Source organism: Macrobrachium nipponense, chromosome 42 (genome assembly GCF_015104395.2).
Source record: "Macrobrachium nipponense isolate FS-2020 chromosome 42, ASM1510439v2, whole genome shotgun sequence".
Taxonomy (NCBI): Eukaryota; Metazoa; Arthropoda; class Malacostraca; order Decapoda; family Palaemonidae; genus Macrobrachium; species Macrobrachium nipponense.
Genome location: NC_061103.1, coordinates 17,188,548 through 17,216,527, shown reverse-complemented (window position 1 = coordinate 17,216,527; position 27,980 = coordinate 17,188,548). Strand labels below are relative to the sequence as shown.

At 39.1% G+C, this 27,980-nt stretch overlaps 2 protein-coding genes across 5 annotated transcripts in view; both read left to right on the top strand.

Moving 5' to 3' along the window:
- The window catches only part of LOC135212992 (BTB/POZ domain-containing protein 1-like), a 337,906-nt gene that overhangs the window by 171,577 nt on the left and 138,349 nt on the right, over positions 1 to 27,980 (top strand). Inside the window, exon 1 of one of the 4 annotated variants that reach the window (XM_064246769.1) lies at positions 23,678 to 23,858. The exons of the other annotated variants lie outside the window; for them this stretch is intronic. The gene's annotated coding sequence lies outside the window, so the exon portion shown is untranslated. Of the gene's footprint in view, positions 1 to 23,677; positions 23,859 to 27,980 lie in introns of those variants that run through there. 4 annotated transcript variants of the gene reach the window in all.
- LOC135212991 (gastrula zinc finger protein xFG20-1-like) lies at positions 1,586 to 9,312 on the top strand. The gene has a single exon (XM_064246766.1). The coding sequence runs from the start codon at positions 1,694 to 1,696 to the stop codon at positions 3,461 to 3,463; it is 1,770 nt and encodes a 589-aa protein (XP_064102836.1). The 5' UTR covers positions 1,586 to 1,693; the 3' UTR covers positions 3,464 to 9,312.

Below are 27,980 nucleotides of genomic sequence, written 5' to 3'. Positions count from 1 at the left end.
CTCTGTTATTGGCTGTATGTAGTATATATTTTCAATGGTAAAATATTTAAGATAACTGAAATTGTTAATAATTTGATCTCAAAGATTAATTCAGTAATAGGATAGTAATTTAAGGTATATTTGAAGTAGGGTGTTATTTAAGGCTTACATTTGGTATTTGGACTTTCCAGATAGACAGTTATAAGTGTTTTTAGAGGTGGTTCTAAGTATTCGCGGCTATTCGTAGGGGTCTATTACGCAGTAGACCCGAGGGGTCTACTGTATCCCCTAGCCAAACAATAGAGCGCTACCACAAATTTCAAAATTCTATCTGCCGACATTTAGATAATTTATTATCAGTTATTTTTTATATTAACGATTGTGTGTGAATGACGTGCATGATGTTTATGCGTTAGGTTGTACATGCCTGCATGAGTAACAACATGGGTAATGTTATTAATAAAAGTTCTTATCTTCTTTGCCATGACAGCACTAAATGGCATCCCTTGCTTTGCCCTAGTACTAGGCCTTGTTGCCCAAATTTCATACTTTCATTCATTCAAGATATTTTAAAGGAAGCAGTTTTGGCTATGTTTTGGGGCCATGTGTTTCTTTACAAATATAAAACTGATAGCAGTACTGGGTTTTGAGGAGTTTTCCACCTTACAAAATTTGGGCTTTTTCTTATTTTTCTTCAGTTTTGACTATTGAACTTAATGCATGCTTTCAATAATATAGCAGTAGTATACAGAAGCATTATGCGTTAAGACAACCTTCATGAATGAAGATGAGATGACTTAAAATTTCTATCCACTTCAAAGTAGAATGATAAGTAAAGTCTATACCTTTGCAAGAGGAAGTTACATTAAGAAAACTGAGGTCTCCAATCTCTGTTTTAATATGGATAAGTACTTTACCTTTTAACTATAAACTGCAGTTGAACTTTAGTGTATTATTTACTTTCCAGTAGTACATATGTAACTATTATATTTGGAATTATTTTCTACAGAATTCTCAAGTTAAGAAGATGTGTCCTGTGCAGACTCCTACAATCGGTTATTTCATCCGATGAAGATATGAAGAAGTTTTTCCTTGTCTTGGTATATTTGATTTATGATATTCCTTGATATTCCTTTGCAAAATCAGATTATAATGTCAACAATAATGGAGACTGACAAAACAAACAAACATCCGTGTAAGCTTTGTGATGCAGTAAGTAAAACTAAGGGAACTTATGAAAAGCACATGCGCAGACATACTGGGGAAAAATCATTTAGTTGCCAAGTGTGTGGGAAAGCTTTTAGTCTATTATGTAATGTTAAAAGACACGAGATCACTCATTCTGGACAGAAACCCTTTAAATGTGATCTTTGTGACAAAAGATTTACAGAAAAGGGCTCTTTGACGAAACCACATGCGTCTCCATACTGGCGAAAATTTATTTACCTGTACAATTTGTACAGAAGATTTCAACAGAGAAGCCACCTTAATTCTCACCTAGATCATCATGATAATGGCATGTGCTGTAAAATTGTGGAAAGATGTTCAACAACAACGAATCACTTTATAAACATGAAATCAGTCATGTGATTTCTCATAAGGACAAGCTTGCTTTGAGGAAGACGTACACGTGCGCTGTCTGTGGAAAAAGTTTCCAACATAAGACCAAGTTTACATGTCACATGAGGGTTCATACTGGGGAGAAACCATATGAATGCAAAGTGTGTGTGGTAAGCGATTTATATCAAGTCCTAACCTTGCAAGACATTGTTTAATTCACGACCAGGTTAAACCTTTCCCCTGTCCAGAATGTGATAAGCAGTTTAGCCAGAAACAGCTTTTGGAAGACCATATGCAGAAGCACACAGGAGAGCGCCAGTATTGCACCATTTGCAACAAGTACTACACAGCAAAGTCTAGTTTTGATCAGCACATGAAAAGGCATTCTCGTAAGGCGGCACACTTTAAATGTTTTAAGTGCCATAAAATTTTTTGTAGTAGTTGGGCCTTGAAAAAGCATGTGCGCATTAACAAGTGTTCTGAAAAAAAATTCATGTGTATGCTCTGTAATGAACGCTTTACAAGAAAGATCAGCGTCATAAAACATACGATTCTTTATCATGCCTGTGAAGAGGAAAACAATCCCTCTCTGAATACTGGGATATCATGTTATGGTTGTTCCTCGTGCAGTAAGGCTTTCTCAAGGAAACGTTCGCAGATTTATCATGAAACTGTTGTCCACAAAATAGTGCATCACCTGAAGTTAACCAACTCGCCTGAACAACCAGAATTCATTAATGGTGCTTATATGAATGAAGCAGATGGCTCGTTTAATGATGAATATGTTGCCGATAGTACTATATGTAAAACTAGTACTTTTAATGAAAACAAACAGAAAACAGTTAGTAAAGCTGGTAAGAAAACTGATGGTGACATCTGTGGATCGGAAAGCATTGTAAAGGAGGTATTAACCTACTCAGCTCATAATATCAGTGTAAAACATCATGAAAAAGTCATCCCTTCAAGCAAAATGTTTGTAAAAGAAGGCATTGTGGATGGGGATGAATTAAATGGTGAGCCAAGTAATGATAAAGAGTTTAAAAAGGAAGTTACATATGAAATTATTGACTCTTTTTATTGTCCAGAATGCAATGAGCAGTTTGATCAGAAACAACTTTTAGATAATCACATGCAGACGCATAATGAGGATCGCCACTGTACTCAGTGCAATAGGTATTATACATCAACGTCTAGCTTTGATCGACACATGAAAAAACATTCAAGTACGGCAGAACTTTTTAGGTGTTTCAAATGCTGTAAAGTGTTGTGTGACAGTTATGCCTTGGAAAGGCATTTGCGTATGAACAAATGCTCTGAAAAGAATTTTTCCTGTACCCTGTGTAGTGAGCGATTTATGAGAAAGAGCAATGTCATAAATCATACGATACATTATCATGCTTGTGAAGAGGAAAAGAGTGATACCTTGTTGAATGACAAAATAACTTGTTATAACTGTTCCATATGTGGGAAGCTATTTTCAAGGAAGCGTTCACAGATATACCACGAAATGGTTGTCCACAGAGTGATAACGCACTTGAAGTCAACTGGTACACCTGAGCACTCGGAAATCATCCATGGGGATTCTATGAATCCAGCCAGTGGCTCAGTCGATTTGGAATTTGTTGATGTTAGTGTTTGTGAAACAAATACCATTAATATTGATTTGCATAAAGCAGATAACATTTCTGGTCAGGATGTTCATCATGATACTGATAATAGTAATGAGAGAGACCGTAGCGATGTAGTAGTCCCCTCAAATAGTGTGTTTATAAAAGAAGATATTGGGGAGGGAGATGAAGTAAATGATGGCCCAAGAAATCCTGCAGGGTTGGATTTTCCCGAAGGAAATGAACGTTTTGATGTTATATTAAAAGAAGACTTAGAAAATGTTATAATTAAAGATGAATACATTGAAAATGATTAAGACAAATGAAAATTTTTGTATTAGTATATTGATGTTTTAGTGATATCTTTTCGTATTCTCTGATTTAGTCTTATTTATGTTTAAAATTGAGTATAAGCAAATACTACTGTAATACGAGGCATACAGTTTTTAAAGGCTACTCAAAAAATATTATGAATTTATATGTGGAAATTGAGATTAAACAAGAGTACTACTACTACTACAGACAGTGTTGGCACGAGTTATCAACCAGACTTTGACTAGTAAGCTTTTGGAACTTGAAACTCTTAAAAAGGGCTAAAATCTCTTTTAACAAGAACATTCCTTAGATTTACAGTGATTCATCAGCTTTGATCTCCCCCAAAAGAGAGACTTGCTAGATTACCTTAGGTTTGTTGTGCTTTTAGTATGATATTTCCAAGGTTATTTCCAAGATCTTGTAATTTTTTATGGAGACGTGGATTCCATTATATGATTTCCATGTAATACACCTACTACTTCCTTCCTTGCCATCTGTTTGAGTTGCTTGCAGAGTCATATGCAACATGGTATTTTTAATGTGGTGGTCTGGTTAAACAACATATAGTGTACGTAATGATGTACTGGGATGTCCCAAGACTTAACATGACATAAGTAATTCACAATTGAAGATACAGAGCCAGTGTACTAATTGGTGTGGAGCTGATAGCAATGTACTTCTGTGAGTTTAAAAAAAACTTATTGTATGGTAAGTACTTACATAACTGGTAAAGAAATTAAGTAACCACTTTAAATGATGCTGCATCATAACTAATGAAGAAGAGGGAAGATTGTTGAATGGTGAAGTAGGAGTTCCTGTTACAGAAGTATTGGAGAGCATTGCAGTTATTTTTACGAGATAAAAACTGACAATTTTGCAATTCCAAAAGAAGATAAAAAAACATGGTAAAAATTAATTTCTTTGTTGTTTACCATTTTATATATGAGAACTTGGAGAGTCTATGACCTTTTATAGTAATTCAATATTATCCTTTGTAGATACAGTTACAGTATGTCTTGGTGTAGTTAATTAATATTTTGATTAGTGGTGTACTTCTTGAAAGCACAGTACATATTACATAAATGCAAAAGTGTTGTAATTGCAGTGTGTTTCTGCACAAATACAAACTTTAGTTCTGTACACAGGATTCAGCTCACAAATAAGAGTTAGAACAACCATTTAACTTCCAGACAAGGTCGTTAACTTTCAACAGGTAGTGGGAAGCCCGACCCACTTGTCGGTATGCACTACATTTTGCTTCTAGTCACCGTTGTATAGTATACAGCAGATGTCTCTGCGGATTCTGTGCCCAAATTGCCATTTGCTTTCTTTCATTTTTTGCTTTGAATATATTACCTTTGTATGATTGTTGAGATTTGCCTGTTAAATAAAGATAAGTCAAACCCGTCAATCACTTAAGCCTCCCAGTTGGTGAAGTTTGCTAGGAGGGAGAAGGTCTTCCTGGTTTCATCAGGTTGCAGTACTCCTCTGGTGACGCTGAAGGTCCTCTTAAGCACTTTTTTTTTCCCCTGTCAAACTCCCACCCACTGTCACAACTGTACTCCCAAGGGAGTAGTTTCCCCCTCGCTGATTCCTATTGAGTGTTCAGTCAAGAGCCATTGATGGGGGAGGACATCCAGCCTGCCTTTTCACCTGCAGCTTCTTTTCACTTTTATGGAGAGTTTTCTTTTGAGGAACGGTCTTTCTCTGAGCAAATGGAAGAGCACTACCCTAACTCGACTTTTGTTCCAGGTAAAGTGGAGGATGAGGGGCCCAGGGAGTTGTGTCCCTCCCTGGGTATCTAGGGTGCACCCAATGTTTTGTCCCTTCTTGACCTCTTGAAGGCGACGAAGTTGTATCCTGTTAACGCTTCAACCATGATCAAGATGACTTCAATGGTTATGGTCTCCAGTGGCTCTTGTACCACCCTCACCCTCTTGATAATATATCCCCACATATCTTTGGTGATGTGCCTGGAGGTGTTGCCTTCATCTATATCCCTTGGGGAGGTCCTCCTCCCATCGCTCTACTGTTCTATTCTTGGCTGACTTGGGTAGACAGAGTTGTGGAAGTCGTCTTCATTGTCAAGTGTTGTTGCCTCCTCTCCTTCTTCTTCCAAAGCTAGTAATCAGAGGACGAAAAAGTCTGCTGTGTTTTCCCAGAGGAAGTTCTGTTGAGCCTCCAGCTGTCAGTCCTCTAGTGTTACCAAGAGTATTGCTGCATTTATTACCAAGTGAAAGGGTGCAACTACTACCCAGGGTTCCCTGGACCCCCAATTTACCAGTGAGAAAAGGTGAAACAAGAGCATGCACATGCTCTTTCAACCCCCTCTCACTTCAAAGAGAGTGGTTCAGTGGTCCAAGGAAATGGATTCAGCCCACCTGGGTCAATCACCCTTGTGGAAGATACAGCTTCTTGGGAGACTATAGCACGCTTAAGGGACAGCCCCCACCCACATTTGTGTGTGCAGAACCACTCTCCCTGACCCGTGCAGATGTTGTTACTGTGGGTTGACAACCACCCACAACTTTGCTCACCCTGGTAAAGCTTCGGTCTTTGTCAGGCTGAGCAAAGGTGTCCCCTCCACCTCCTCGGAGTTTACTAGCAGCTGGGAGCCGGACAAGCCCCAGGTCCCGGATTGGGACCATTCTTGATCCTATCCCAGCCCTATCATGGAGGTTTACACTCTTGGTTTGGTCATTGGGCCAGACAGGTCATATTCCTGAGTGGCGGAGAATGCCAGGGGCTCTGGCAAATCTCTCTCTCCAGCAGGGGGAATAACTTGCAAAGGTCTTGGACACCCCTGAGTTGCAGAGGCATTTTGTGGACATCACTAAAATGATTCACCATTTCAGTGATCTTGAGGAAGAGACCATGGCCTGTTCTACAGACTGTTCTTTAGCCATCAAGTCTTTGTGGGGGCTGCAAAAGGAGCCCAAGGCTCCATTCAGCCTATCATGATCAAGACTTTTATAAAATACTAGGTGAATTCTCTCATTTCTGGGCAAGAGAATTCACTCTGGTCTAGCCAGTCCAGTAAGTTACTTCCTCTGCCTCTGTCTTGTCAGAGGAATTATTACCTTCCTATGGAGAGTTTGTCGCTGACTAATCAGGTAGACCCAGACTTGACTTGTCTCTGTTGCTGGTTGGAGCTTCACTGGCTTGGTGCAGAAGGAGGTCCCCTCTCTCAAACAGAGGCAGCAGCCCTGGAGTCGACTGCCGTGCCAGTGCTCCTGACAGTCTTGTTGCTCAATCTCTGGTCACTTGTGGTGGTCAGGATTGCATCATTGATGGGAGAGTGAACACCCAAACAGGGTGCCTTCCAAGAGACTGATACTGTAGGGGTATAGTGCTTCTACCTACCTCTCCCACCAGACAGCAGGCCTGTGGTCTAACTTGATTCTGAAGAGGAAGGACACTTTTCTGTCTCAATTTTCACTTTTCTTTGGACTGGAGTCAGACTTGGCTCTCAGAAACAGACCAGTGCTGGGATCTGCCTTTCCTTTCCCCCAGAGTGAGGTGGATGCCGCAGTGGAGAGACTTTGAGTTAAAAACAGTGTCTAAAACCTCTTGGTCTTTGCTTGGCACTGCAGCATGATCCTTGGGTCAGGCTGGCCCCTCCTCATCGCACCAGAGATAGTCCCAGACTTCCTCTTCCCCTTGTAGAGGAATCTTGCCTTCTTCTGCCCTGGGAGCACAAGACATGCAGTCTGGTCCATTGCAGCCCTTGTCCATCCTAGGAAGGGAGGGAAGGGCAAGAAGGAAGTAGGGTGCTAAGGGTAAGGGCAGTGTTCCTCCCTGCTTGCTGCCGATGATGAAGGGTGCCTGTCAAGCCATTGGCCATTGGAGCAGAGACCTGGGTTGAGGATGTCCCTCATGAAAAGTAATACTAGTATCTGCCACCCTTCACTTTCAATCCAGTCTGGTCTCAGACTTTTGTTCCCAGCTTGCAGAAGATCTCACCCTTTGGGAGGGGGTGAATGCAATGCTTTAGAAAGGCACAATAGAAGTTGTGAAGAATCAATCTCTAGGTTTTTACCCACCTGTTCTTGGTGGAGAAGGTGACAGGTGATTGGAGACTGGTCATCGACCTGTCTATTGAACCATTTCATTCACTGGACCAAGTTCAGGATGAAAACTGTTTGCTCAACGTTAGATTCCATCAAGAGATAGACTTCATGCTTTCGATGGACTTACAGGATGCATATTTTTAGATTCCCATCCATCAATCCTCTTAGAAGTATCTCCACTTTACCCTTAGAGGATGTTGTTCCAGTTCAGGGCACTATGTTTAAGGCGCAGCCACCCTCCAAATATTCACTCAGGTGAGGACATTGCTGCAATTACTTATGGACAGAAATCATCTCAAATTTTATCACGACCTGGGTGTGGTGATAAACTTCAAGAGGAGATAGCGTGGAAGTTCCTGTCGTGACAGGAAAACCTGGTCAGCAGTGGCAAGTCGTTCTGAGTCGCCTGTCTTCATTTGGAAGCTTGTCCCTCATAGGCGGGTTCCCCTCTGTTCCATTCAGTGAAGAGTAAAGGAGTTCTGATCTCTGACAAGGAACCCTCCTTTCTTTCCTATTCCCTTTTTGGAGGAAGTAAGGAGAGATCTGAATTGGTGGTTAGATGACAGGAACCTCACAGTAAGGGGGGCACAGCTTGGCACTCTCCCAGTGGAGATGCTTTTGTTTTTGGACACACCCAACAAGGGATGGGGCACTAACCTAGAGGAGTTGTTAGTGGCAGGTGTGTGGGAATTAAAGGCTGCTTTCCTTGCTCTTTAGGAGTATCAGGATCGAGTGATGGGGCACTGTGGTGTTGATGAACAATAGCAACACATATTGGCATATGTCAACAAGCAAGGCAGAACTTGTGCCTCTCCAGCTACACCAGTTGGCTGTGCAGGTGCATGAGTTGGTAGTAGCTCACTCGGCAGCCAGGTACATTCCAGGTGCTCAGAATATAGTAGCAGACAAGCTCAGTAGCCAGAGTCAGGTAACAGGGACAGAATGGTCTGTACATCCAAGCATTGCAGAGAAGCTCTTCAAGCTTTGGGGAACTCTGAGCATCAACCTGTTACCTACCCAGTACAGCAGGAAACTTCCAGTGTTCTGTGTTCTGCTCAATAGTGTAGGACCCATGGGCTGCGATAGAGGATGCCTTCCAGCACCCATGGAATACTTTAGTAGCTTATGTCTTCCCACCATTTTGCTGGATTCATCACATAATTAACTGGATGTAGACTAACCCAAATCTTAGGTTGACTCGGGAAGCCCCCAACTTGCCACATGCCAAGTGGTAACTAGACCTGATAGCTCTGTTATCAGAGGTCCCGAGAGAGATCCCCCAATGGCACAACCTTCTGTGTCAACTACACATCAAGAGGTATCACCTGTCACTTTGACACCTTGGTCTAAAGACAAAGTGCAGTGCATACTGACAGCTAGGCTGAGCTTCCCACTACCTGTCGATATTTAACGACCTTGTCTGAAAGTTTAACAGATATTCCAGCTCACATTTGCGAGCTAGATCCTATGTAAAAAAAAACTTCAGGTATGTATGTTAGGAAAAATACAAATTTCAGTATGTTTTTTAAAAATTTGCTATAGTGCTTAAGGTTTAATCACTCGGTAAATTAGTTGTCACACCAATCTTGGATTTGATGGATATGTTCAGACTGTAGTTCAAAATATTTTTGGGGCATATAAAATGAGTATAATGCATTAGTATGTATAACAATTTACATCAACATGTTAAATGCTCCCATGTTACAATAGAGTTAATGATGACTCATCTGTGCTTCAGTTTAAATGACATTTATCTTATTAAGAGAAATTATTGAATACAATCAAAGCCACAATATAATGTAAACATGATTATTCAAAATAAAGAAATAAAAAAAGATATTTGCACTTTACTTTCATTTTAAAGTTTTAAAGTTTTTATTCCCCTTACTTATACAGTCAAACCCACTATTTCTGGGCTCACAATTCACAGACTCCTATTCTCTGAATTTTCTATGGACCATATATACCCGTTATTCGCGGAAAATTCGCCTATTTGGATTATTTTGCGGTGGGAAATGTTTACGAACTACGGTATTTTCATATAATTTTCATAACTGAACGCACTTTTTGTGATAAAACTATTAAAACACATAGGTAAAAGCATTTTTAGATGGTTTTTATGTTTTAACTATCAAACTGCAAATAAGTGGGTTCTACTGTAGATATGCTATTCATATGGCTTTGATGATTGCAAAATTGTGGCGTCATTTACATTTCTATTTAAATCTTTTATATTCATTCATTATTTACAGTGGTCATAGTTTATAATGAACTGGAAACCAAGGAAGGGTTGTTGATTAAGATGCTCAAACTGTCAAAACTAAGAAATAAAAGAACGAAGGGCATCACCCATATTAAGCAAATGAAAGATAGGAATAGTATGGTCATAAAAAAGGAAGAAGACATCATGAAAAGATGGAAAGAGTATTTTTGAGCAACTGCTAAATTAAGAAAATTAAAGAATTGTAAGAGAGGATGGACCAGTAAACATGGAAATGGTAATGGGGATCTCTAGGGATGAAGTGATATGAGCCTTAAAAAGAACGAGGAATGAGAAGGCAACATGACCTGACTTAATCCCATTCGAGGTTTGGAAAGCCTCTTGTATGATCTGATGGTAAAAATATTTGAACAAGGGAAAATACCAGAAAATTGGCGGGAAAGCATATTGATACCTATATTTAAAGGTAAAGGTGATGTCCAGGAATGCAGTAATTATAGAGGTATCAAGCTAATGTCTCACACTTTGAAGATTTTGGAAAGAATAATAGATGGCAGGCTGAGAGAGGAAGTGAGAATAGGGAAGGAACTTTAGGATTTATGGAGGGAAGCGGCACAACGGATGGAATATTTTGCATAAGGCAGCTGATGGAGAAATTTAGAGAAAAACAACGAGACCTGCATCTGGATTCATAGACCTTGAAAAGGCCTATGACAGAGTGCCAAGGCAAGAAGTACGGAGATGTTTGAGGGAGAAGATGGTGCCCGAAAAGTATGTCAGAATTATTCAGGAGATGTACAGGAATGTGTATACTAGTGAGAAGCAGTGTTCAAGAGACAGATGGATTTGAGATAGGAGTTGGATTACATCAGGGGTTGGCACTTAGCCCATTCATCTTCAACATCGTGATGGATGTAATGACCAAGGATGTTAAGAGAAGCAGTGCCATGGTGCATATTATATGCAGATGACATTGTGTTGTGTTCAGAGGGGAGGTTGGAGAGGTGGAGAGCAGTACTTGAGGAGAGAGGAATGAGTATAAGCAGATCAAAAGCCGAATATATGTGTTCCAGTATTACTGAGGATGGTGGAAATAGCATAAGATTGGGTGGGGAAGAAATAAAGAGAGTATAGAAGTTCAAGTATTTGGGGTCCATATTAGAGGATAGTGGAAGCATGGACCAAGAGGTGAGACATCGAATTCAGACTGGATAGAATAACTGGAAGTCGGCATCAGGGGTCCTCTGTGACAATAAGGTTCCTCTGAAATTGAAGGAAAAGTTTCATCTGACGGAGGTCAGACGAGCAATGTTATATGGAACAGAAATAGCAAGTATGAGGAAAACGGAGGAGAAGAAGATGGATGTAACAGAAATGAGAATGTTGAGATGGATGTCGGGAGTAACAAGGGAAGATAGGATTGGATGTCGGGAGTAACAAGGGAAGATAGGATTAGAAATGAGAATATAAGAGGATCGACAAAGGTAGTTGAAAAATCAAAGAAAATACAGGAGGGGAGGCTTCGATGGTATGGACATCTGTTACGAAGAGAGGAACATCTTGTTGCAAGACATACGATGGAAATGGAAGTGCGGGGTAGAAGGAAGAAGAGAAACCCAAGAAAGAGATGGCGTGATTGTGTAGGGGAAGATATGTTATGGAAAGGTATTAACGAGAACGATGCACAGGACAGAAATCGATGGAGACGACTCATTCACAACGGCGACCCCATATAAAAATGGGTTAAAGCTGGGAATATTTACAGTGGTCATTGTTCATATTCACTTAAAAAATTACAGTCCTTGAACCCATCACTATCAAAGTTCTGGTTCCAGCCTCCCACACCCAACCAGCTCTCCACCTGTTGAACCACACTTTGGGGGACACAACAGCAAGAGTGTCCTAGGATGAATTTTTGTCCATCCTGGTGCTACCATACCTCAACACAGATGGAAAATCCAAGTAGTCCAACCTGCCAATGGAAATGTGGCTCCACTGACCTACACTGACCAACACTGAAGGGGCTGGACTTCCTGAAGAGGGCAGATGAGTTGCTGAAGGCCTCCAAGCCTTTGTATCGTGCCCCTCACACCGTCTGCAAAACCAGAAAAAACCAGAGCCTGGATCACAATGATGGGATCCTAGCTAGTGGATGGTAAAAGTGCCTGTACAAAAACCGATAAAACGTGCACCCCATCTGCTTGTCTTCTGTAAATACTATATTACTACATATTCCAAAAGTGGTGAGGAACTGTGCCCTCAGATCCCACATGTAACTGAAGAAAAAATTGGCAGGGCAGCCACACAAGATGATTATAGTAGTTACCACAACTACAATGAACACCTGCTTTACCAGATTCTACATCACCAGCCAAGCCTTCAGAGAGAAGTTCATGGTAGACTTGGATGATTTCAAACCTAAATTTAACCCAATCTTTCCGTGTCAACAGCAGACTACCAGAAGTGACCAGACACTGATCTATAACTAGTGGCCACCAATGGCAGCCACATACCATCATACAGTCATCATCCCCTCACCCTATACCTCGTGAAGAGCAAGTACTAGTGGAACTTCATTGTCTCAGATGCCCTGTTTGGCACAGACCTCCTCAGACATTTCAGTCTACTAGTTAGTGTCACCTTTCACTACCATCTGAACTTCACCTCCTTCCTGACAGCATTAGTACTCACCACATGACCCAAGCAAATGTCCATCTCTTCTTTAGGCCCCATGGAGCTGTACAAATCCACAAGCCCAAGCTCAAACAGAATAGTTGCAAAACAAGACACAATCGCCCCGGCATTCATGGGGGATGCGTACCACAACCTCAACAAATGGCTAAAATCCGTGAATAGTACTTGACACCCCTCTAAAATCGCTTATAACAGCCTATTTTGATAGTTTAAACACCAAAAAACCCTCTGAAAACACTTATACCTGAGTATTTTAATAGTTTTATCACAAAAAATGCATTTAGTCAAGAAAATAATATGAAAATATAGTAATTAGTGAATATTTTTTATGAATAATACCGGAAATTGGTGAGCTTTTGGCAAATAATTTGGATATGTGTTCCACAGAAAACTCTACGAATAGGCGGGGGTCTACTGTATACACCACCATATCAAAACATGAGGACCCTTGGCAAGTTAAGTGTATGCTGAAAAATGGGCTTTAAAGGACCTTGATGAAGACCCACAAGACCATGAACACTTTCTTGGACCTGTGATAGCAGCTGAACATGTTGTGTAACTGCCAAGGTTTCATATGGACAGAAATACATCTTGTCTATGGTGCAAGGGTTGATATAAGGATGGGGATGGAAATATGAAAGATTGGCCTCTCTATCCCCTTCTCTCTCTCTCATTAGTCAGGTCATGCACAGTAGATGCAGAAAGTGGCCTTTTACAAGCGAGTCACTCAATAGCATATCCTGACTGAAATTTTTGGCCCAAAGATTTGACTTTCTCTGCCCTTACCATAACTTGAGTAAAATGCCTTATCATCTTTTGGGTCTAATATCAATACCATTGCTACCTACTGTCCTATATCTCCTGTTAACATATGAAAGTGACAAGGTTTCCTTGAATTTTACTGTTGTTCATAAGAGCATAAGTGTCTTATAGCAGAGTAGTGCTTCAAGTGCATCTCACATGGTACAATGTAGGCATTATTAAAAGATGTTTGTAGCATCCTTCCAACATCTAGCTCCATCAACTTTTTAAACTTTTACTCCACCAACATTCCAGCTTCCTTTCTTCAGTCTTGCTTTCCAGCCTCTATTGCTTCTTAGTCAATTGTGGGTTTTCTCTCATTTCCACCTTTTTATTCTTATACTTTATCTCCTTTGTCCTGTAGAACTCTTCATCTTGCTCTCCAACCACTCCAACTCTCTCACTCTTCACTAAGTACTGAATGGCCAAAAATACCCGTGTGTCTCCTTGGCTTGTCAGCCTAAATTTCAACAGATAAATTAAAAGAGAATAACTCCGGCACTGAGCTCATCAACCTCTGCATCATACAGCGAGAACAAACAGGTTACAGGAGTAATTCCCCACCCCACCCCCTGCTCATACATATAGTCTCTATTGCAGACAGAAGGGTGATCAGTAACCTGCTGCTCACCCACTGTACTTTGTTTTGTTTTTTTTTTTTTTTTTTTCCTCCGTCCATCTGCCTGTGGTGTTTTCGCATGGAAACACTGCGTCCCGGGCTTTAAATAGTTACGCTATGTGTAAGTTTTAGGTAAATAAAAGGATATCTGGGTGTACATTTGCAACTGAAAAGTGTTTTAATAATTGACTGTATGCGAATTACACCGTTAATATTTGAAATAGGATATTATTTAAAGCCTGGGACGTAGTGTTACCATGCGCAAACACCACAGGCGGATGGACGGATGGAAAAAAAGAGTAAAGTCACCACTAAACTACTTGAATAACAAGTTTTAATGACCACTTTCAGCAAACTCGTAGATTGCACCTATACAAAAGCCTTTAGGTTTCTAAACCCGTACGTAGGACAAATGCAAATGACTTTATAAATTTGTTGTATCAGTCAGGCCTTTCATGACATAAAGCAAGGCACAGTGGGCCAGAATGAGACTTGAAGGGACAAAAATACTTTCAGTGCAAAAACTAGCTTTATTTGGGATTAACATTATTCTAAACCATTATAAAAGGAAAAAAACGTCAAAACAGTACAAATCGGTGATTTTGAGCACATATATTCTGTAATTTGGTAATTCTGTAATTCTTATTTTCTTGGGAAATAAGTGAAATCATGGAAACAAAAGCAATAATATCTTAATTGTAATACATTTTGTACAATGGCCAATAAAGAACATAAAACTACAACAACAAAAAAGCTTCCTTTCAAGAGATTACATCATTGAAATAAGGTAAAAGCAAGTAAAATAAATGATTTGAAGATGATAAGGAATGCAAGAATAAATGCTAAATGGAGAAGCCATTTAGCCCATATAAGAGAAGCGCGTACATGATCTTCAGTTAAGGTACATGTCTCATTATGTTTATGGTCCTTCACTTGGTATTTCAGAATCTGTAAAGAGGAGCAGTCGAGCTTCATCTGGCAGATCTTTCTTAGATGTGTTTTTTGTCTGATTTCTCATTGATGTTATTAGGGGATCGGATGAGCAGAATAACTGTCGCATTAAGTCCTCATTAATTTTTTTTCTGGATATTTTCCGACAAAATGACTCTCTGAACTTCTTAAAGTCTTTGTTTTTGGCTTCTTGGGGCTCTTCGGAGTAAAGTCCAATCGGCAGATTAAACTGTTCAATCACTGAACCTCCATGAATAAAAATTCTATGCAAACTCTGAGGCATATAATACCAGATGTACTCTTCCACGTAAATTTTAGCGGTATTGATGCAGAAGGATTTGAATGCTGTGACATTTATATCAAACCCAGATGATAAAGTGCACAAGATGATGTGCAAATTCTTCAGCAATTCTATCTTAATTCCAAGAATTTCACTTGATGTTTCAGCAAACTGAAAAAATCTTCTAGCCGTATTTCCATCATTTGACGTCCCAAAACCTGACTGTTTTGGCATATCAATCACTAATCATGTCCTATAACGAAAAGCTTTTTGTATTTTTGATTTTTGTTGCTGAACCTTTGCTTTTTCTTCTTTTGTTCTTGCCTGCCATTTCTTTATAGGCAACTTGTATGACAAGTGTAAGCAACATTCTATAGACCTTATCCAGGCATGTAATGTTGTTAGTCAAATGATGCCATCATTTGACAGGGGTCTCTTTGAAACTTTCTTTATGTCATTCATTAGCTTAGGTGATGCCCCCCACAAAGAGCAGCATTGCATTGAGTTGGTGACAAGGGATAAAGAGAATGCCACTTTCCCATCTATCATTGTAATGCTCACATCATGCGTCATTGTTTTTAACTTGAGTTGGTCTAGGTATATGGATAGCATTTTTTAAGTACTGCTCTTCTTCCACTAAAACCTATGAAGTTTCCTTCATGAATTTGAACCTTATAGGTCTGCAAAAAAACTGGTGATGAGGGCTTATTATTTTTCCATAAGATAATTTTCCCATTAGCTTCTGTCTTTCCATTCAGCTGTAAAGGTAGTACTATACAAGTTACAAATAAACAGGACTCGAAAATGACATCTCGTTCTTGGTTATCACTTCGAATCTGCTTGTAAACATTTTGACCAGTTGTGCCATCAATCCAACTTTACAAATTAACTTAAACTGCTTTATGTCTAAATCTGTTTCATTCAAAGACACTACTTCAAATATTCTCCTTGTTGTGTGGTCTGATAAATCTTGTAAGGTCACTTCTGCAGAATAATCAGTTACTAACCAATTTTCAGGAGAAGGTAAGCAATCTCTTTTGGCAGAACGAAACATCGTTGTAAGAGGGAAAAACTTTTGATTTTTTCTCAAGTGTTTATTCCTCAAATTTTGATTAGCTTCTTTTTGAAAGGTCACAGTCTAAGATCAATGCCAGAGCTTCATTTGCAGAAAAAGAACACTCTGATATTTTCTGATGAAGTACATTGGTTTTCAGTAAACATTTGGGCAAAAGATTTAGCCATTCTTGACTGTCCCTTCTTTCTTAGAACTCTTGATGTAGCATATGTGAGCCTATGAGGAGATATGTTAACAAGCTCTGCAGTTTTCCTTCGTTTTGTTTTCTCGGATGAGCCCTGAAAACTCTCTGTTGTAGTAGGTCGTCCTCGAGATTTCTTAGGAGTTTCATTTTCTGGGTTTTGATACACTTTAGCATCAAGCCAACCTTGGTACTTACTTAGAAATAACTTTCTGGTTCTGTTAACAGTTCTCCACTTAATTCTTAAGTTTTTCAGAAAGTTAATCACAATATTTGTTGCTATAGTGTCATCACGTATAATATTTTTCAATCTTTCCAAGCAGAAAATTATGTAGTTTACCATCATGAAAAACTATGCATATGTCCATTCTTTATCGCTTCACTAGCTTCATTAAACAGATATTGGTTAGTAACATCCATTTTCATGCACCTTCTTAGTGTCCTATATCTGAAATAAAAAGATATAATGGCTCATTATTACTCTTAAACCTGATATCTTCATCTTTTGATAATATTTTTTTCATAGTTGTCCAGACAATTATATTCACTGTAAAAAAAAGTGGCAGTTAGTGGCAAAAAGTTTTTCGTCCTATGGTTTGGGACTTAATTATCTACCATTTAACACCATTGGGAATCTTTGCAAAGCTTTGCAATTTTTTTGTGCTCTATCATAAACTTTTATATGCCTAAAATTTTCAACAAATTTTGAGGGACTTATATCAAACACTGTTGCACCCAACATTTAGATCATAAATATAAAGATCAAGACCTTTAATACATTTAATAATGCACAAAAAAGTCATTTTGAAATATGAGTTTACTCCACAACACACCTTTCGTAAACCGTGGCTAAAGAAACAATAAAATGTTTTTGTATGGAAAAACAGTGTGCAGCCAAGAACAACTTGTTTAGTCATGTTTAAGCCTGTAAAACACTGATACTAACAACTACTTGCAATCTATAATATTGCATTCCTTTGTCACTAATGTATGTATTTTTTTTTTATTTTTATGATCCTCATGATAATTTGGAAAAGTAAAATATTTAATTTTGTCCACCTGCTGGCCCGCTATGCAAGGGTCTGAAAAGGGATTATACTGGATGTTTTAATTTTGGTGAGAGTTAATAAGGATTTTCATGTTGGTGGGAGACAGTTTACCATGAATGAGTGAGCAGTTTGGTCTTGTCCTGCCACCTTGGTGACCACGAGTTCAATTCTCAGGCATTCCATTGAGGGGTCAGAGATCTGTATTTCTGGTGACAGAAGTTCACTCTCAACGTGGTACGGAAGTCATGCAAAGCCGTTGGTCCCGTTGCTGAATAACCACTAGTTCCATACAACGTAAAAACACCATACAAACAAACAAACAAAACCATGAGTGAGTGAAGTGTTGTTAAAGAAAATCGGTTGCAGTAGAAATTGCGAAATACCTGTGAACAGTGTTCTAAGAGACACAAAATTCGTCTTAGAAGGTATTCCTCCGTTCCAGGAATTAATTCGCCGATGCTTATGGACACTGCCCTATATATACATTCTGTTTGTAGAATTAAAGGAAAGCTATAGGAATCAAAGTTGTTTCCCAATGAAAAAATATTGATCAGAATGTTATAAGTCCCGCACATTTCATGCAATGTATTAAATGGCTTTTTTCCAGATTTGATAGCCAGGATGCCTTCTGTTTAGTTATGATTTATATTCAATTGTAAAGTCGTTACTCTATTACACAAACTGGGCTAACAGTTTTTTTACTGGTGATATGTACTAGTTTATAATATGTCAGTTAACACCATTAATATTACAGTCAAGCATCGGATTGTTTAAGACTTTCTGTAATATTGTTTGACTGATTATTGAATACAGATATGCTGGAACTGCCGTCTCCTTAAGGTTCTTATAAGTGTTACCCAGCATTATAGTTTCCCCTCCTTCCAGTTACATATCGTTTTTTATTTATTTTTCACCTCCTCGAAAGAATATTGAAGATTGACTTTTTGAAGAAAAACTTCAAATTGTGAGAGGATTGTTGTTGCTAAATCTCAGAAGTGCCTCACCTTCCAGAATCATGATAATTATCGTTCATCTTTCGTGATTAGATTGCTGATTATGTCAGGCGTGTTAAGAAGACTCGTGCAATTAGCTCTTGATACTCCTAACGACCAATGAGGGTTTTGTATTTTACTTATCACAGTATCCCTTTCCATAAATCAATACTTTATTCTCCACCGCCAATTTTACTCCCTGCCATGGTCTATCCATGTGTGGACTTTAGCAAAGAAAAAAAAAATGGAGAGAGAGAGAGAGCGAGTGGCTCCGAGTCTTTCCTGGCCCTAAATTCTTTGTTTTATGTATATAGAGAAATGAAAGTTTTATTTTTTGTATAATTACTGAGTATAAAGTGACTTTCTTCTCTACAATGTTGGCTGGCTGTCCTTAAGTCCATCCGTTCGTGAACTTCACAGAGCTGTGCAAGAAGTGCAACTTCTAAAAACTTCTCTCCCATGTCAAAATTATTATTATTATTATTTATTATTATTATTATTATTATTATTATTATTATTATTATTATTATTATACAGGTATAGGAAAAAAAGGATTTTTTCACACATTTCAATTACTGAATAGGAAATGCTTTTGCTCTCTACTGGCTGCTGGTGCATTAGTTCATCCGTTCATGGACTTTCACATCAAAGAGAGACAAGAGTAGCTCAGAGAATCTCTGACTCACCCTAATACTTAATAACATACAGGAAATCGTCATCATCGTCGCTTCTAACGCTGGGTAATGCAAAGGTCCTCCGTGGAATTTTGTCTCATATATTTCCTGCGCTTTATCGTCTTCAAATCAACACTCGCCTCCAACCTACATTCTCGTAATTTGCATCCAAGTAGGGTCTGAGTCTTCCTTCTCGTCTGGTGCCCACAAGCCCAGCTGAAAGTGTCACGTAGGATTTTCTCCTGTGTCGAGCAAAGTGCATATGCAGGCCATCTCCCTTTCACCATTATCTCATCTACATTTGGAACTTCCACAGTTTCCCACGTGTACTTATTTACAACTCTCTCCTTTTAGTTTTGGCTTCTTTGTCATACCATGATTCATGACCAAAAAGCAATATAGATCATATTAGACTTGGTTGTAATCTTACTCACCCGTGCAATTTCGTTCTATTTGATTCGCAATTCTTATTCTGCCTGTCCATTGTTTTATTTGCCCTTATTTTTTTCTGAATTCCAACTCAAGCGAACCTGTACCTGATTTCATTGCTCCTGAATATTTGAAAGATTCAACTTCATTCATTCTTCGTCTACAGGATGTTGTTTCATCCCATTGTCTGTACTTTGCCCTCATTGCTCTTTTCTTATCGTAGATATATTTTTAGTTCCATTCCTAAATATATAAGGCATTTTCTTATGCAAGTTTTGTCAATATTATGGCGTTTTGCTGATTGAGACAGCACCATCTACATATTCTAAGTTTGTCAACTTCTGTCAACTTCTAATTTAAATTACTTCATCCTGCACGGGCTGTCTGTGTATACATATATAATTTTGTTTGCCACATTTTATGGATTTTGAAGCTGCAAGCCTTTTCTAAAAATTGTTTAATGCAAATGTATCCTTCACATATAACAATGTAAAAAAAAAAACATGCTCATAAATAAGTCCCCCAAAAAGATAGCAATATTGTATACAAGTTCTTTGTATGGGTTGTGATTTATTTTACTTAGCTCAGACCAGTAAAGAACTCAATACCAGATTGAAACAACTAATATTCCGGAAGAGTAGGTCAAACTAATAATGCTCTATTTTTGCATCTAAATGAAAAGTCGCACAGAATAAATTGGATGCAAACCAATGTACGTAATATTACAAAGTAATTAAACTGTTTGCAGGAACGTGTTGGAATCCCTTATGATTCAGTTGACCTGGGAGAATAACCTAAATTTCAGCCCAGGATTGTTTTCATTTGACCCTGTAATAAAACATATGTTCCAGAAGAATTTAAAAGACAAAATAAAGAGGATTAGCAATAAGTAGATTTTGATGTTAATCTGTTGACCATTTTGTGATCTCCCAAATTTTTGTTATTCCCTTAGGACTTACACCCATCATATAATACACCCTTGTCTCTGCATATCTTTAGTTGCAGTGACCATGTCTTGGTAATATGACGAAAGCACTAGGCATCTCATTGTTTAACTTTTCCTTTTTGGCTGTAACTTTGTTCTATAATCATCATGTTTTTATGATTTGAAACCAACCGTGCACACACACACACACACACACACACACACACACACAAACACACATATATATATATATACATACATATAAACCAGAATTTATGTCTGTTTGTTTGTATGAACGCTATACAAATCCACATTTCTTGACTGGTTTTGGTGAGATGTTAAATATAAGTCAATATCAGAACTGGGAAGGCCATGGTGAAAACAGAATTAAAATCGGACCATTGGTTGGGAAAAGGGTGGTGTGGGAGGGGGGTGAAATGAAAAAATTACCAAAAACAACAGATATTAGTGTCTAATCCATAGTTTTCAAGGTCGCTGAGAAAAATAGGGACACTCCTGATGCCCTTTAAGTTCAGCCCAGATGGGGGGGAGGAAGCGTCTCAGCGGCATGGTTGGTATGGTATTAGTGTCCCACCTCGGTGGTCGCGGGTTCGATTCTCGGCCATTCCATTGAGGAGTGAGAGATGTGTATTTCTGGTGATAGAAGTTCACTCTCGACGTGGTTCGGAAGTCACGTAAAGCTGTTGGTCCCGTTGCTGAATAACCATTGGTTCCATGCAACGTAAAAGCACCATACAAACAAACAGATATGGGGGAGGGTTGGGTGAAAAGGGGTGGGAAGGGGGTAACAAGTAAAAATAACTAAAAATGGCAGATATTAGTTACTAATCCATAGTTTTCAAAGTAGCTGAGATGACTAGTGACACTCCCGATGCCCTTTAAGTCTAAGTTCATCCCTATAGGAAGGGGATGAGGTAAAAATAACCAAAAACAACAGATATTTTTGTTTGATTTATAGTTTTCAAGGTTGCTGAGATGAATGGTGACACTCCCAATGTCCTTTAATTCTAAATTCAGCCCCGATAGAAAGGGGGTGACATGTAAAAATAACTGAAAACTATAGATATTATATAGTGTTTTTGAGGTTGCTGAGATGAAAGTGACACTTCTGATACTCTTTAAGTCCAAGTTCACCCCCAATAGGAAGGGGGTGAGAAGGAGTCAAAAATAAAATATCAAAACTGATGGATATTAATGCCTAATCCATATTTTTTGAGGTCACTGGGATGAATAGAGACACTCTTGATGCCCATCAAGTCCAAATTCAGCTCCGATAGGAAAGTGGGGTGAGAAGCGGTGAAATATATTATGTCAAAAATGCTGGACAATGTAACAAACAACTATCTTAATAGGGAAGAGAGATCATGAGAAAGAGAGAGAGAGTAGAGGGGGTCTGGGAGAGAGAGAGTTTATCAGTTGTCATTCAGTTTTTCCCAGGCAGTGCTGGGTTGGTCAGCTAGTGATATATATATATATATATATATATATATATAGATATATATATATATATATATATATAGTGTGTGTGTGTGTGTGTGTATCTTAGGTATATCCTTTTCTGATGCCAATATAAAGGACAGTGTATACCTGATAATTAAGTAATGTAGAGATTAATAGTGATTCTAGGGTGATGAATTTTGATGTGTATCCTTATTCACAAAGTAACAATTGATTATCTTATATCCTGCTCTCCAAACAATTTTAATGATTCTTCTGTCGATTTTTTTTACATAATATTAAATAGAAATATTCAGTATGTTCAGGTATGTCGAGGACAATGTAAATGCTTTCATTGATAAATTAATGAATTGTGATCGTTGATAATATTCACCATGGAAATTAGAAATGACGGCTCCCATAATACCGTTAGTTTTCACTTAATACCGTTGGTTTTCACTTCCGTGTATTTAAGAGCAAGTAATACGTGTAAGTAGCCCTGAATTTATTGATGATGAATTAGATAAAATTGGGAATACAAGAAATAAATTACAATATGCTGATTCAATGTCAGACAATGCATTACGAATAGCTAAAATGTTTTGTATGAATACAACTACAGGGGAAAATATAACACATACAGCCCTGCTCGTCATATACGTATATGCTAATCTTAGGTATTCCCCACCTTAAAAATGATAAAGTTAGCTAAGTATTTAATTTAAGAATAATTGTACAATAAATAGAAATATTTGAAAAGAAGATAGATTATACGCGGGAGAACAGTCGAATAATCGTCCATGTCATTAAAAACAATCATACCATCAACAGGTGCACTATCGCCCGCCAACACCCTTTTTAGCTCGAGGATGAAAGTAGAGGATTAATATTTTCCCACAAGCAAGGTATATGGAATATATACCTTGCCCACAAGAACTACCATGTGAGCAGCGCCCGTCATAGTACAGTTTACATGCTGAAAATAATGCCCATGTCAACGATTAGAGACAGCCGGAATGCCTCGAATAGCGGTCATTCTTTGGAAGGCAATAAATCTCACACCGGACAAATTTACTACTTACCCACGGCTTTACTCGGTAATCCTGATTATAAGCGGAGTATCAGTTTTATAGATCGAAAGACATGAGGGATGAACCACCACCTAACGCAGAACCGAATTGCCTATTTCTTAATGACTACGTGTTGTCTTTCCTAAAAATTAATCCTTGTAAGTTACTTTTTCCATAACGTCTGTAACTGACTGTTCATTTTCAGTTAGATTGAAAAGAAGAACCAAGCATATTACACTTGCATTATTGTTAATTTGTTTTACCATTTAGTGATTCGTGTGATTAAGAGGTTGTCATTAGCAAGATTCGTTAATAGAGCACTGATCTCTGTCCCAACCGAGGTGGCAACTCCTGTCCTTGTTTCTCCAGGGAGTGAATATTTTAGCATTCACCTCAGTTGGTCGTAGATTATCTAACCATAGTCTTTTCAATGACTTATATAAATTAATATACGGGAACTGACTCAACTTAAAGTAGGGTATGAAGTATTAATTTCATAAGTACTAAATGAATGTCAATGGGTGGGGCGGAGACAAACTTTCCCCAAAGTTTCATTAACATCAGATATGTGGTTTTTATTCTAAAGTACGACAGGGAGTGATGTACTCACTTTGATTTTAATTTGGCACTTGTTAAAAAAACTTATTTTATTTGAGCACACTTGTGATACTTCCTGTAACACATATAGAACTACGCATGTGCGGAAGAAGATCGGCGACTTACCTGAGAAGCCTGTGGATAAGACCCGACGGAAAATAGGCTGGGGTTGTTCCGTAGTGCGGGACATTCCTTCTCCTATGTTGTCGTCTGTTTGTTGTTATTTTGTGTAGCGACACCTTTGCCAGTCACCTGAGGAGGAATCGTAAGATGTGGCCATAAAACCAGTTACCTAAGGCTGACCTGAATAGGTGAGGTCAACACGAACGTTAATGATTGTTTGTAAATAATCATTAAGGAAGTTTTTGCATCGGCGTCCTAAAATAAGTTGGTAGCCTAGATGTTGTCTGAGTAGCCTGTTGGGTAGCGTAGGCTATCTACTTACTACTACTATAGGTACTAGTACTACCTAGCTACTAGGTAGCTAGCTATTAGATTAGGTAGTAACTTAGGTAGATCTAAGTAGATAGGTATACCCCGCCGTGTCACTATTACTTAGATCAACCTCCTATAGTATTTCAGTTGCTTATTAAGGATCTAAGCAACAGCTCTGCACGGACTACCTAGGGCTAGGCTATAAGGCATCTTGGAAATTTATTTAGGGTAAAACACCGCTGTGCCGACAGGCTGACACTGTACCGTTGCGTGGTCATTTTACCAAAAAATAACTAGCACTTCCAGTATCCTGAATTAGACGACGCCAGTCATAACCTAACCAGAGTGGAAACAACAGATTGAGACCTCTACGTGACGCTTTCGAAATTTTACTTATAACAGCTTACTATGTTTAGAAGTTGACACCATATCAATGTTTGCTGAGTCACTTGTGTGAATAAACTTCCCATTTCCTGTGCTAAATCCGCACATCACTTGTACCCATAGACGCTGGGAGACTTGACTCACAACAATCTTAAATAACGAGGTGTATTGGCCTCCGGCCAGGAAAACATGTCGTTTGATAGGGAAGAAAAAGGAGAGTGCGGTAGAAATTAGTTAAAGACCAGAATAAGGTTAGAAATCCCATTTATTTATTACGTATTCATGATAATTCATTTGAAAATATTCGTTGTTGTAAAAGTAACCAGATTCCTGACAAGTTTGCTGTGATATAGCTATGGTGTTGCCAATGGTTTTTTTGTTTACCCTTCAAACTGGGGATAAGACTTATATAGGGGGAAACACTGCAGTGGATCCATCTTCCTCGCGTGGATCAGCCTTAGGAGCGCTTACAGTTCAGTTGACCACGGGTTTCGTCTGCTATGGAATCGGCGGAGCAATACAAACAAGATGGCGGACGCTTTGTTTTGGCGCCCGGTTTAAAAACCCCCGAAACCCCTGCCTATAAAAACGATAATGGGGGACCCTTTTGGGAACCGGGGTTTTTGGGTGGGGGAGTACATGCGAGTAAATGAAAACGGTAAGGGGGGAGCCATTGGGAAACCGGGCCGGGGTTTTTGGGTGGGGGGAAACCCAGATGACGACAATTAACACGAAAAACAACAAAACCCTAGCAGACGAAACCCGTTGCCAAGTAAACTGTAGGAGCTCACGTACCAACAAAAATGTAGGAGGTCCCGTCCCCCGTTGTGTTAGGCTAACCAAACGACGGCAATGAACACTAAAAACCACGAAACCCAAGCAAAAAAAAACAGTGGCCAACTAAACTGTATGAGCTCCCGTTCCAACTAAACTGTAGGAGCTCCTGTTCCAACTAAACTGTAGGAGCTCCGGTGATCGTAACCAAACGAACCAACCTAACCAAACTTAGGCCGCGTGCCCTTACCTGGCCGGGGGGCTTCGCCCCCCTGGACCCCCCAGTATAGTATATTAAGTGATTGCTACCTAACCAAAGGAACCAACCTAACCATAGTTAGTCTCCACGTCCTTACCTGGCCGGGGGGCTTCGCCCCCCTGGACCCCCAGTATAGTATATTAACAGTGATTGCTACCTAACCAAAGGAACCGACCTAACCAAACTAAGTCTGCATGTCCTTACCTGGCCGGGGGGCTTCGCCCCCCTGGACCCCCCTGTGTAGTAAGTTAACAATTATAAATATCTAACCAATATAACTTGTCCATAAATATGGCTGGCACCCATATATCCTTACTGATAACTAAACAAAATGAATATTTCCGAGAATACATTGGACTGCGTTCGAACACGTGGACTTCTAGCGAACGTGAATGTTCGGATGTGTTGAGCGTGCCTGACTTCAGCAAAGCGGAAATAACAATGGCGTGCTTAATTTTGGCAAAATAATTAGAATAACGTGCATTTACATTGATAACCTTACCTTGGAGATGTTGCTAGTCGTCCAGAAATATAGAACTTAATAAGAGAAATCCGAGTCGTTCAAATCTTCTGGGTAGAGGATTTTTTTTTTTCTTTCTTGGCGGGACGGTTGTTTTCCGAGATGACTGAACAAGGGGAATTTGTTTTCATTAAATAACTAACTAGGGATCGTTCGTCTTGACACAAAATGTATATGTCTTCCAGCGTGACGGGAACGGCGGCAGCGAACGCCACGTGTGCGGAACACGACAAATTCTCGGCAGAAGAAGACATGGTAGTTATGACGAAGCACTGAACTGGCTGAGAAGCAGGAACAGACTGAAGGGTCGAGGAAGGTCGGGCATGGTCCGTTCCAGGTACTAGTTATCCTAGCGGATAACTAGTACCTGGAAAATATGTATCGAAGAATGTAAAAAAATGTAGGTCATACAGATGAGTTGGGCAAGGAAAGAAATATCGAATAATGGGGAAAAAATGTATCTCCTACAGATTATGTTGGCACGGGTAAAACTATCGTGGGCAAGAGTCAAAATATCGAATAATGAAAAAAAAAAAATGGAACTCCTGCAAATTAGTTGGGCAAGCATGGGAAAAAAAATAGAATAACGAAGGGAAAAAAATGGAGCTCTTACAGTTCAGTTGGGCATGGGTGAAAATATAGAATACTGTAAATTAAATTGGAGGTCCTAAAGATTAGTTGGGCAAGATTAAAAATATCGAAGAGAATCGGCTTTCATGTTGATGCATGTTCGGGTTCGGTCCTGTGGGTTGGGTTCGGGTTTGGTCGGCTGGGGTCGGGTTTTGGTAGGCTGCGGGTCATCTGCGAGAACTACTTACCTTGGCGGAGGGATTACGGACCGGGCAAAATGGTGTTACACGGTCCGGTCAACTGAACTGTAATCTCAGCCTTATTCACTTTATATTTAATTGGTGAAACAAGAATACAGTTACATCTTTAAGCATACCATTCAAAAGATTGAAGTTTCGTCAACATAATGTGATATATGAAAGCGCCATACGAACTAAAATAATCATGTGAGGTCTCCGTAAAATATGTTTTCAAGGCAGTTTTGAAATTCAATATGGCGGCAACCGCGTGAGGTGTTGTTCGTAAGCGCAGCGGAGCCACCATCTTTCCCACCCTTCCCAGCACTTGTTTGAACGATGTTAGCATATATATGTAACGTTTATTGATTTTACTCAAGATTGCAGTTGTAATCAGCACAATAAAACAACATTTTGTTGCCTATGTTAGTGAAAGTATGAAACTTCTTATTCCCGGGGTCAAGGTTTGAACTGAAATTCATTGTACCTTGTAATCGGTGGTTTTATCCTTACTGCGATCACAACTGACACTTCACAGTGCTTATTTGATTTTAATTATACTTGTTTTGGTCTTAATTCACTCCAAATTGCACTGGAACTACGTTGTGGTTCCTGGTTCGTAAGCGCTCACTCCACAAACAAGAGTTGCGGGCAGCACATGAGTACACGGTTTATGAGGTACAAAGCTTTATTCCCTTAATTGTTTACTTTACTCATTATTTAGTTTAACTTCACCTTATTACTTCAATGTGTTTATTTAATTCATTTCAATTATCCCTTTTTTGCAACCAAATTAACCCCGAAAAAGTCGATACGAGCAGATGGCAAAATGACTCATCATTGCCAATGTATTGGAGCTTGACACATATGCCGATGCATTTACAAACTGTTTCCATGAGTTCTAGTTGTCATAGTAATGCAATAATGATAAAATTGCTCTAATATGTATATATACTCCAAGTAGATACGCTAATTTCAATTATTCCCCCGGTTTTGTGTAAGTCTTATACCCAGTTTGGAGGGTAGACACATACCAATTGGCAACACTGATAAACAATAGAAGAGCGCGAAGAATGCCGTAGGTGCCGTTCGCTGCAAAACTCTTGATATTTGAGTCAGGAATCTAGTAATTATCTAGTGCACGCTTCTTCTTCTACCAAAAATCGTAGTTTGATTGGATAAGTCGTGGGTGGAAGTCCTTGTTTACGAATTTTGTGAAGAAAGTGCCCCAGCATCTATGGGTACAAGTGGTGTG

Bases quoted from the DNA above. Each gene is read 5' to 3' on its own strand.
- LOC135212991 (XM_064246766.1), top strand. From the start codon at position 1,694: ATGCAAAGTGTGTGTGGTAAGCGATTTATATCAAGTCCTAACCTTGCA.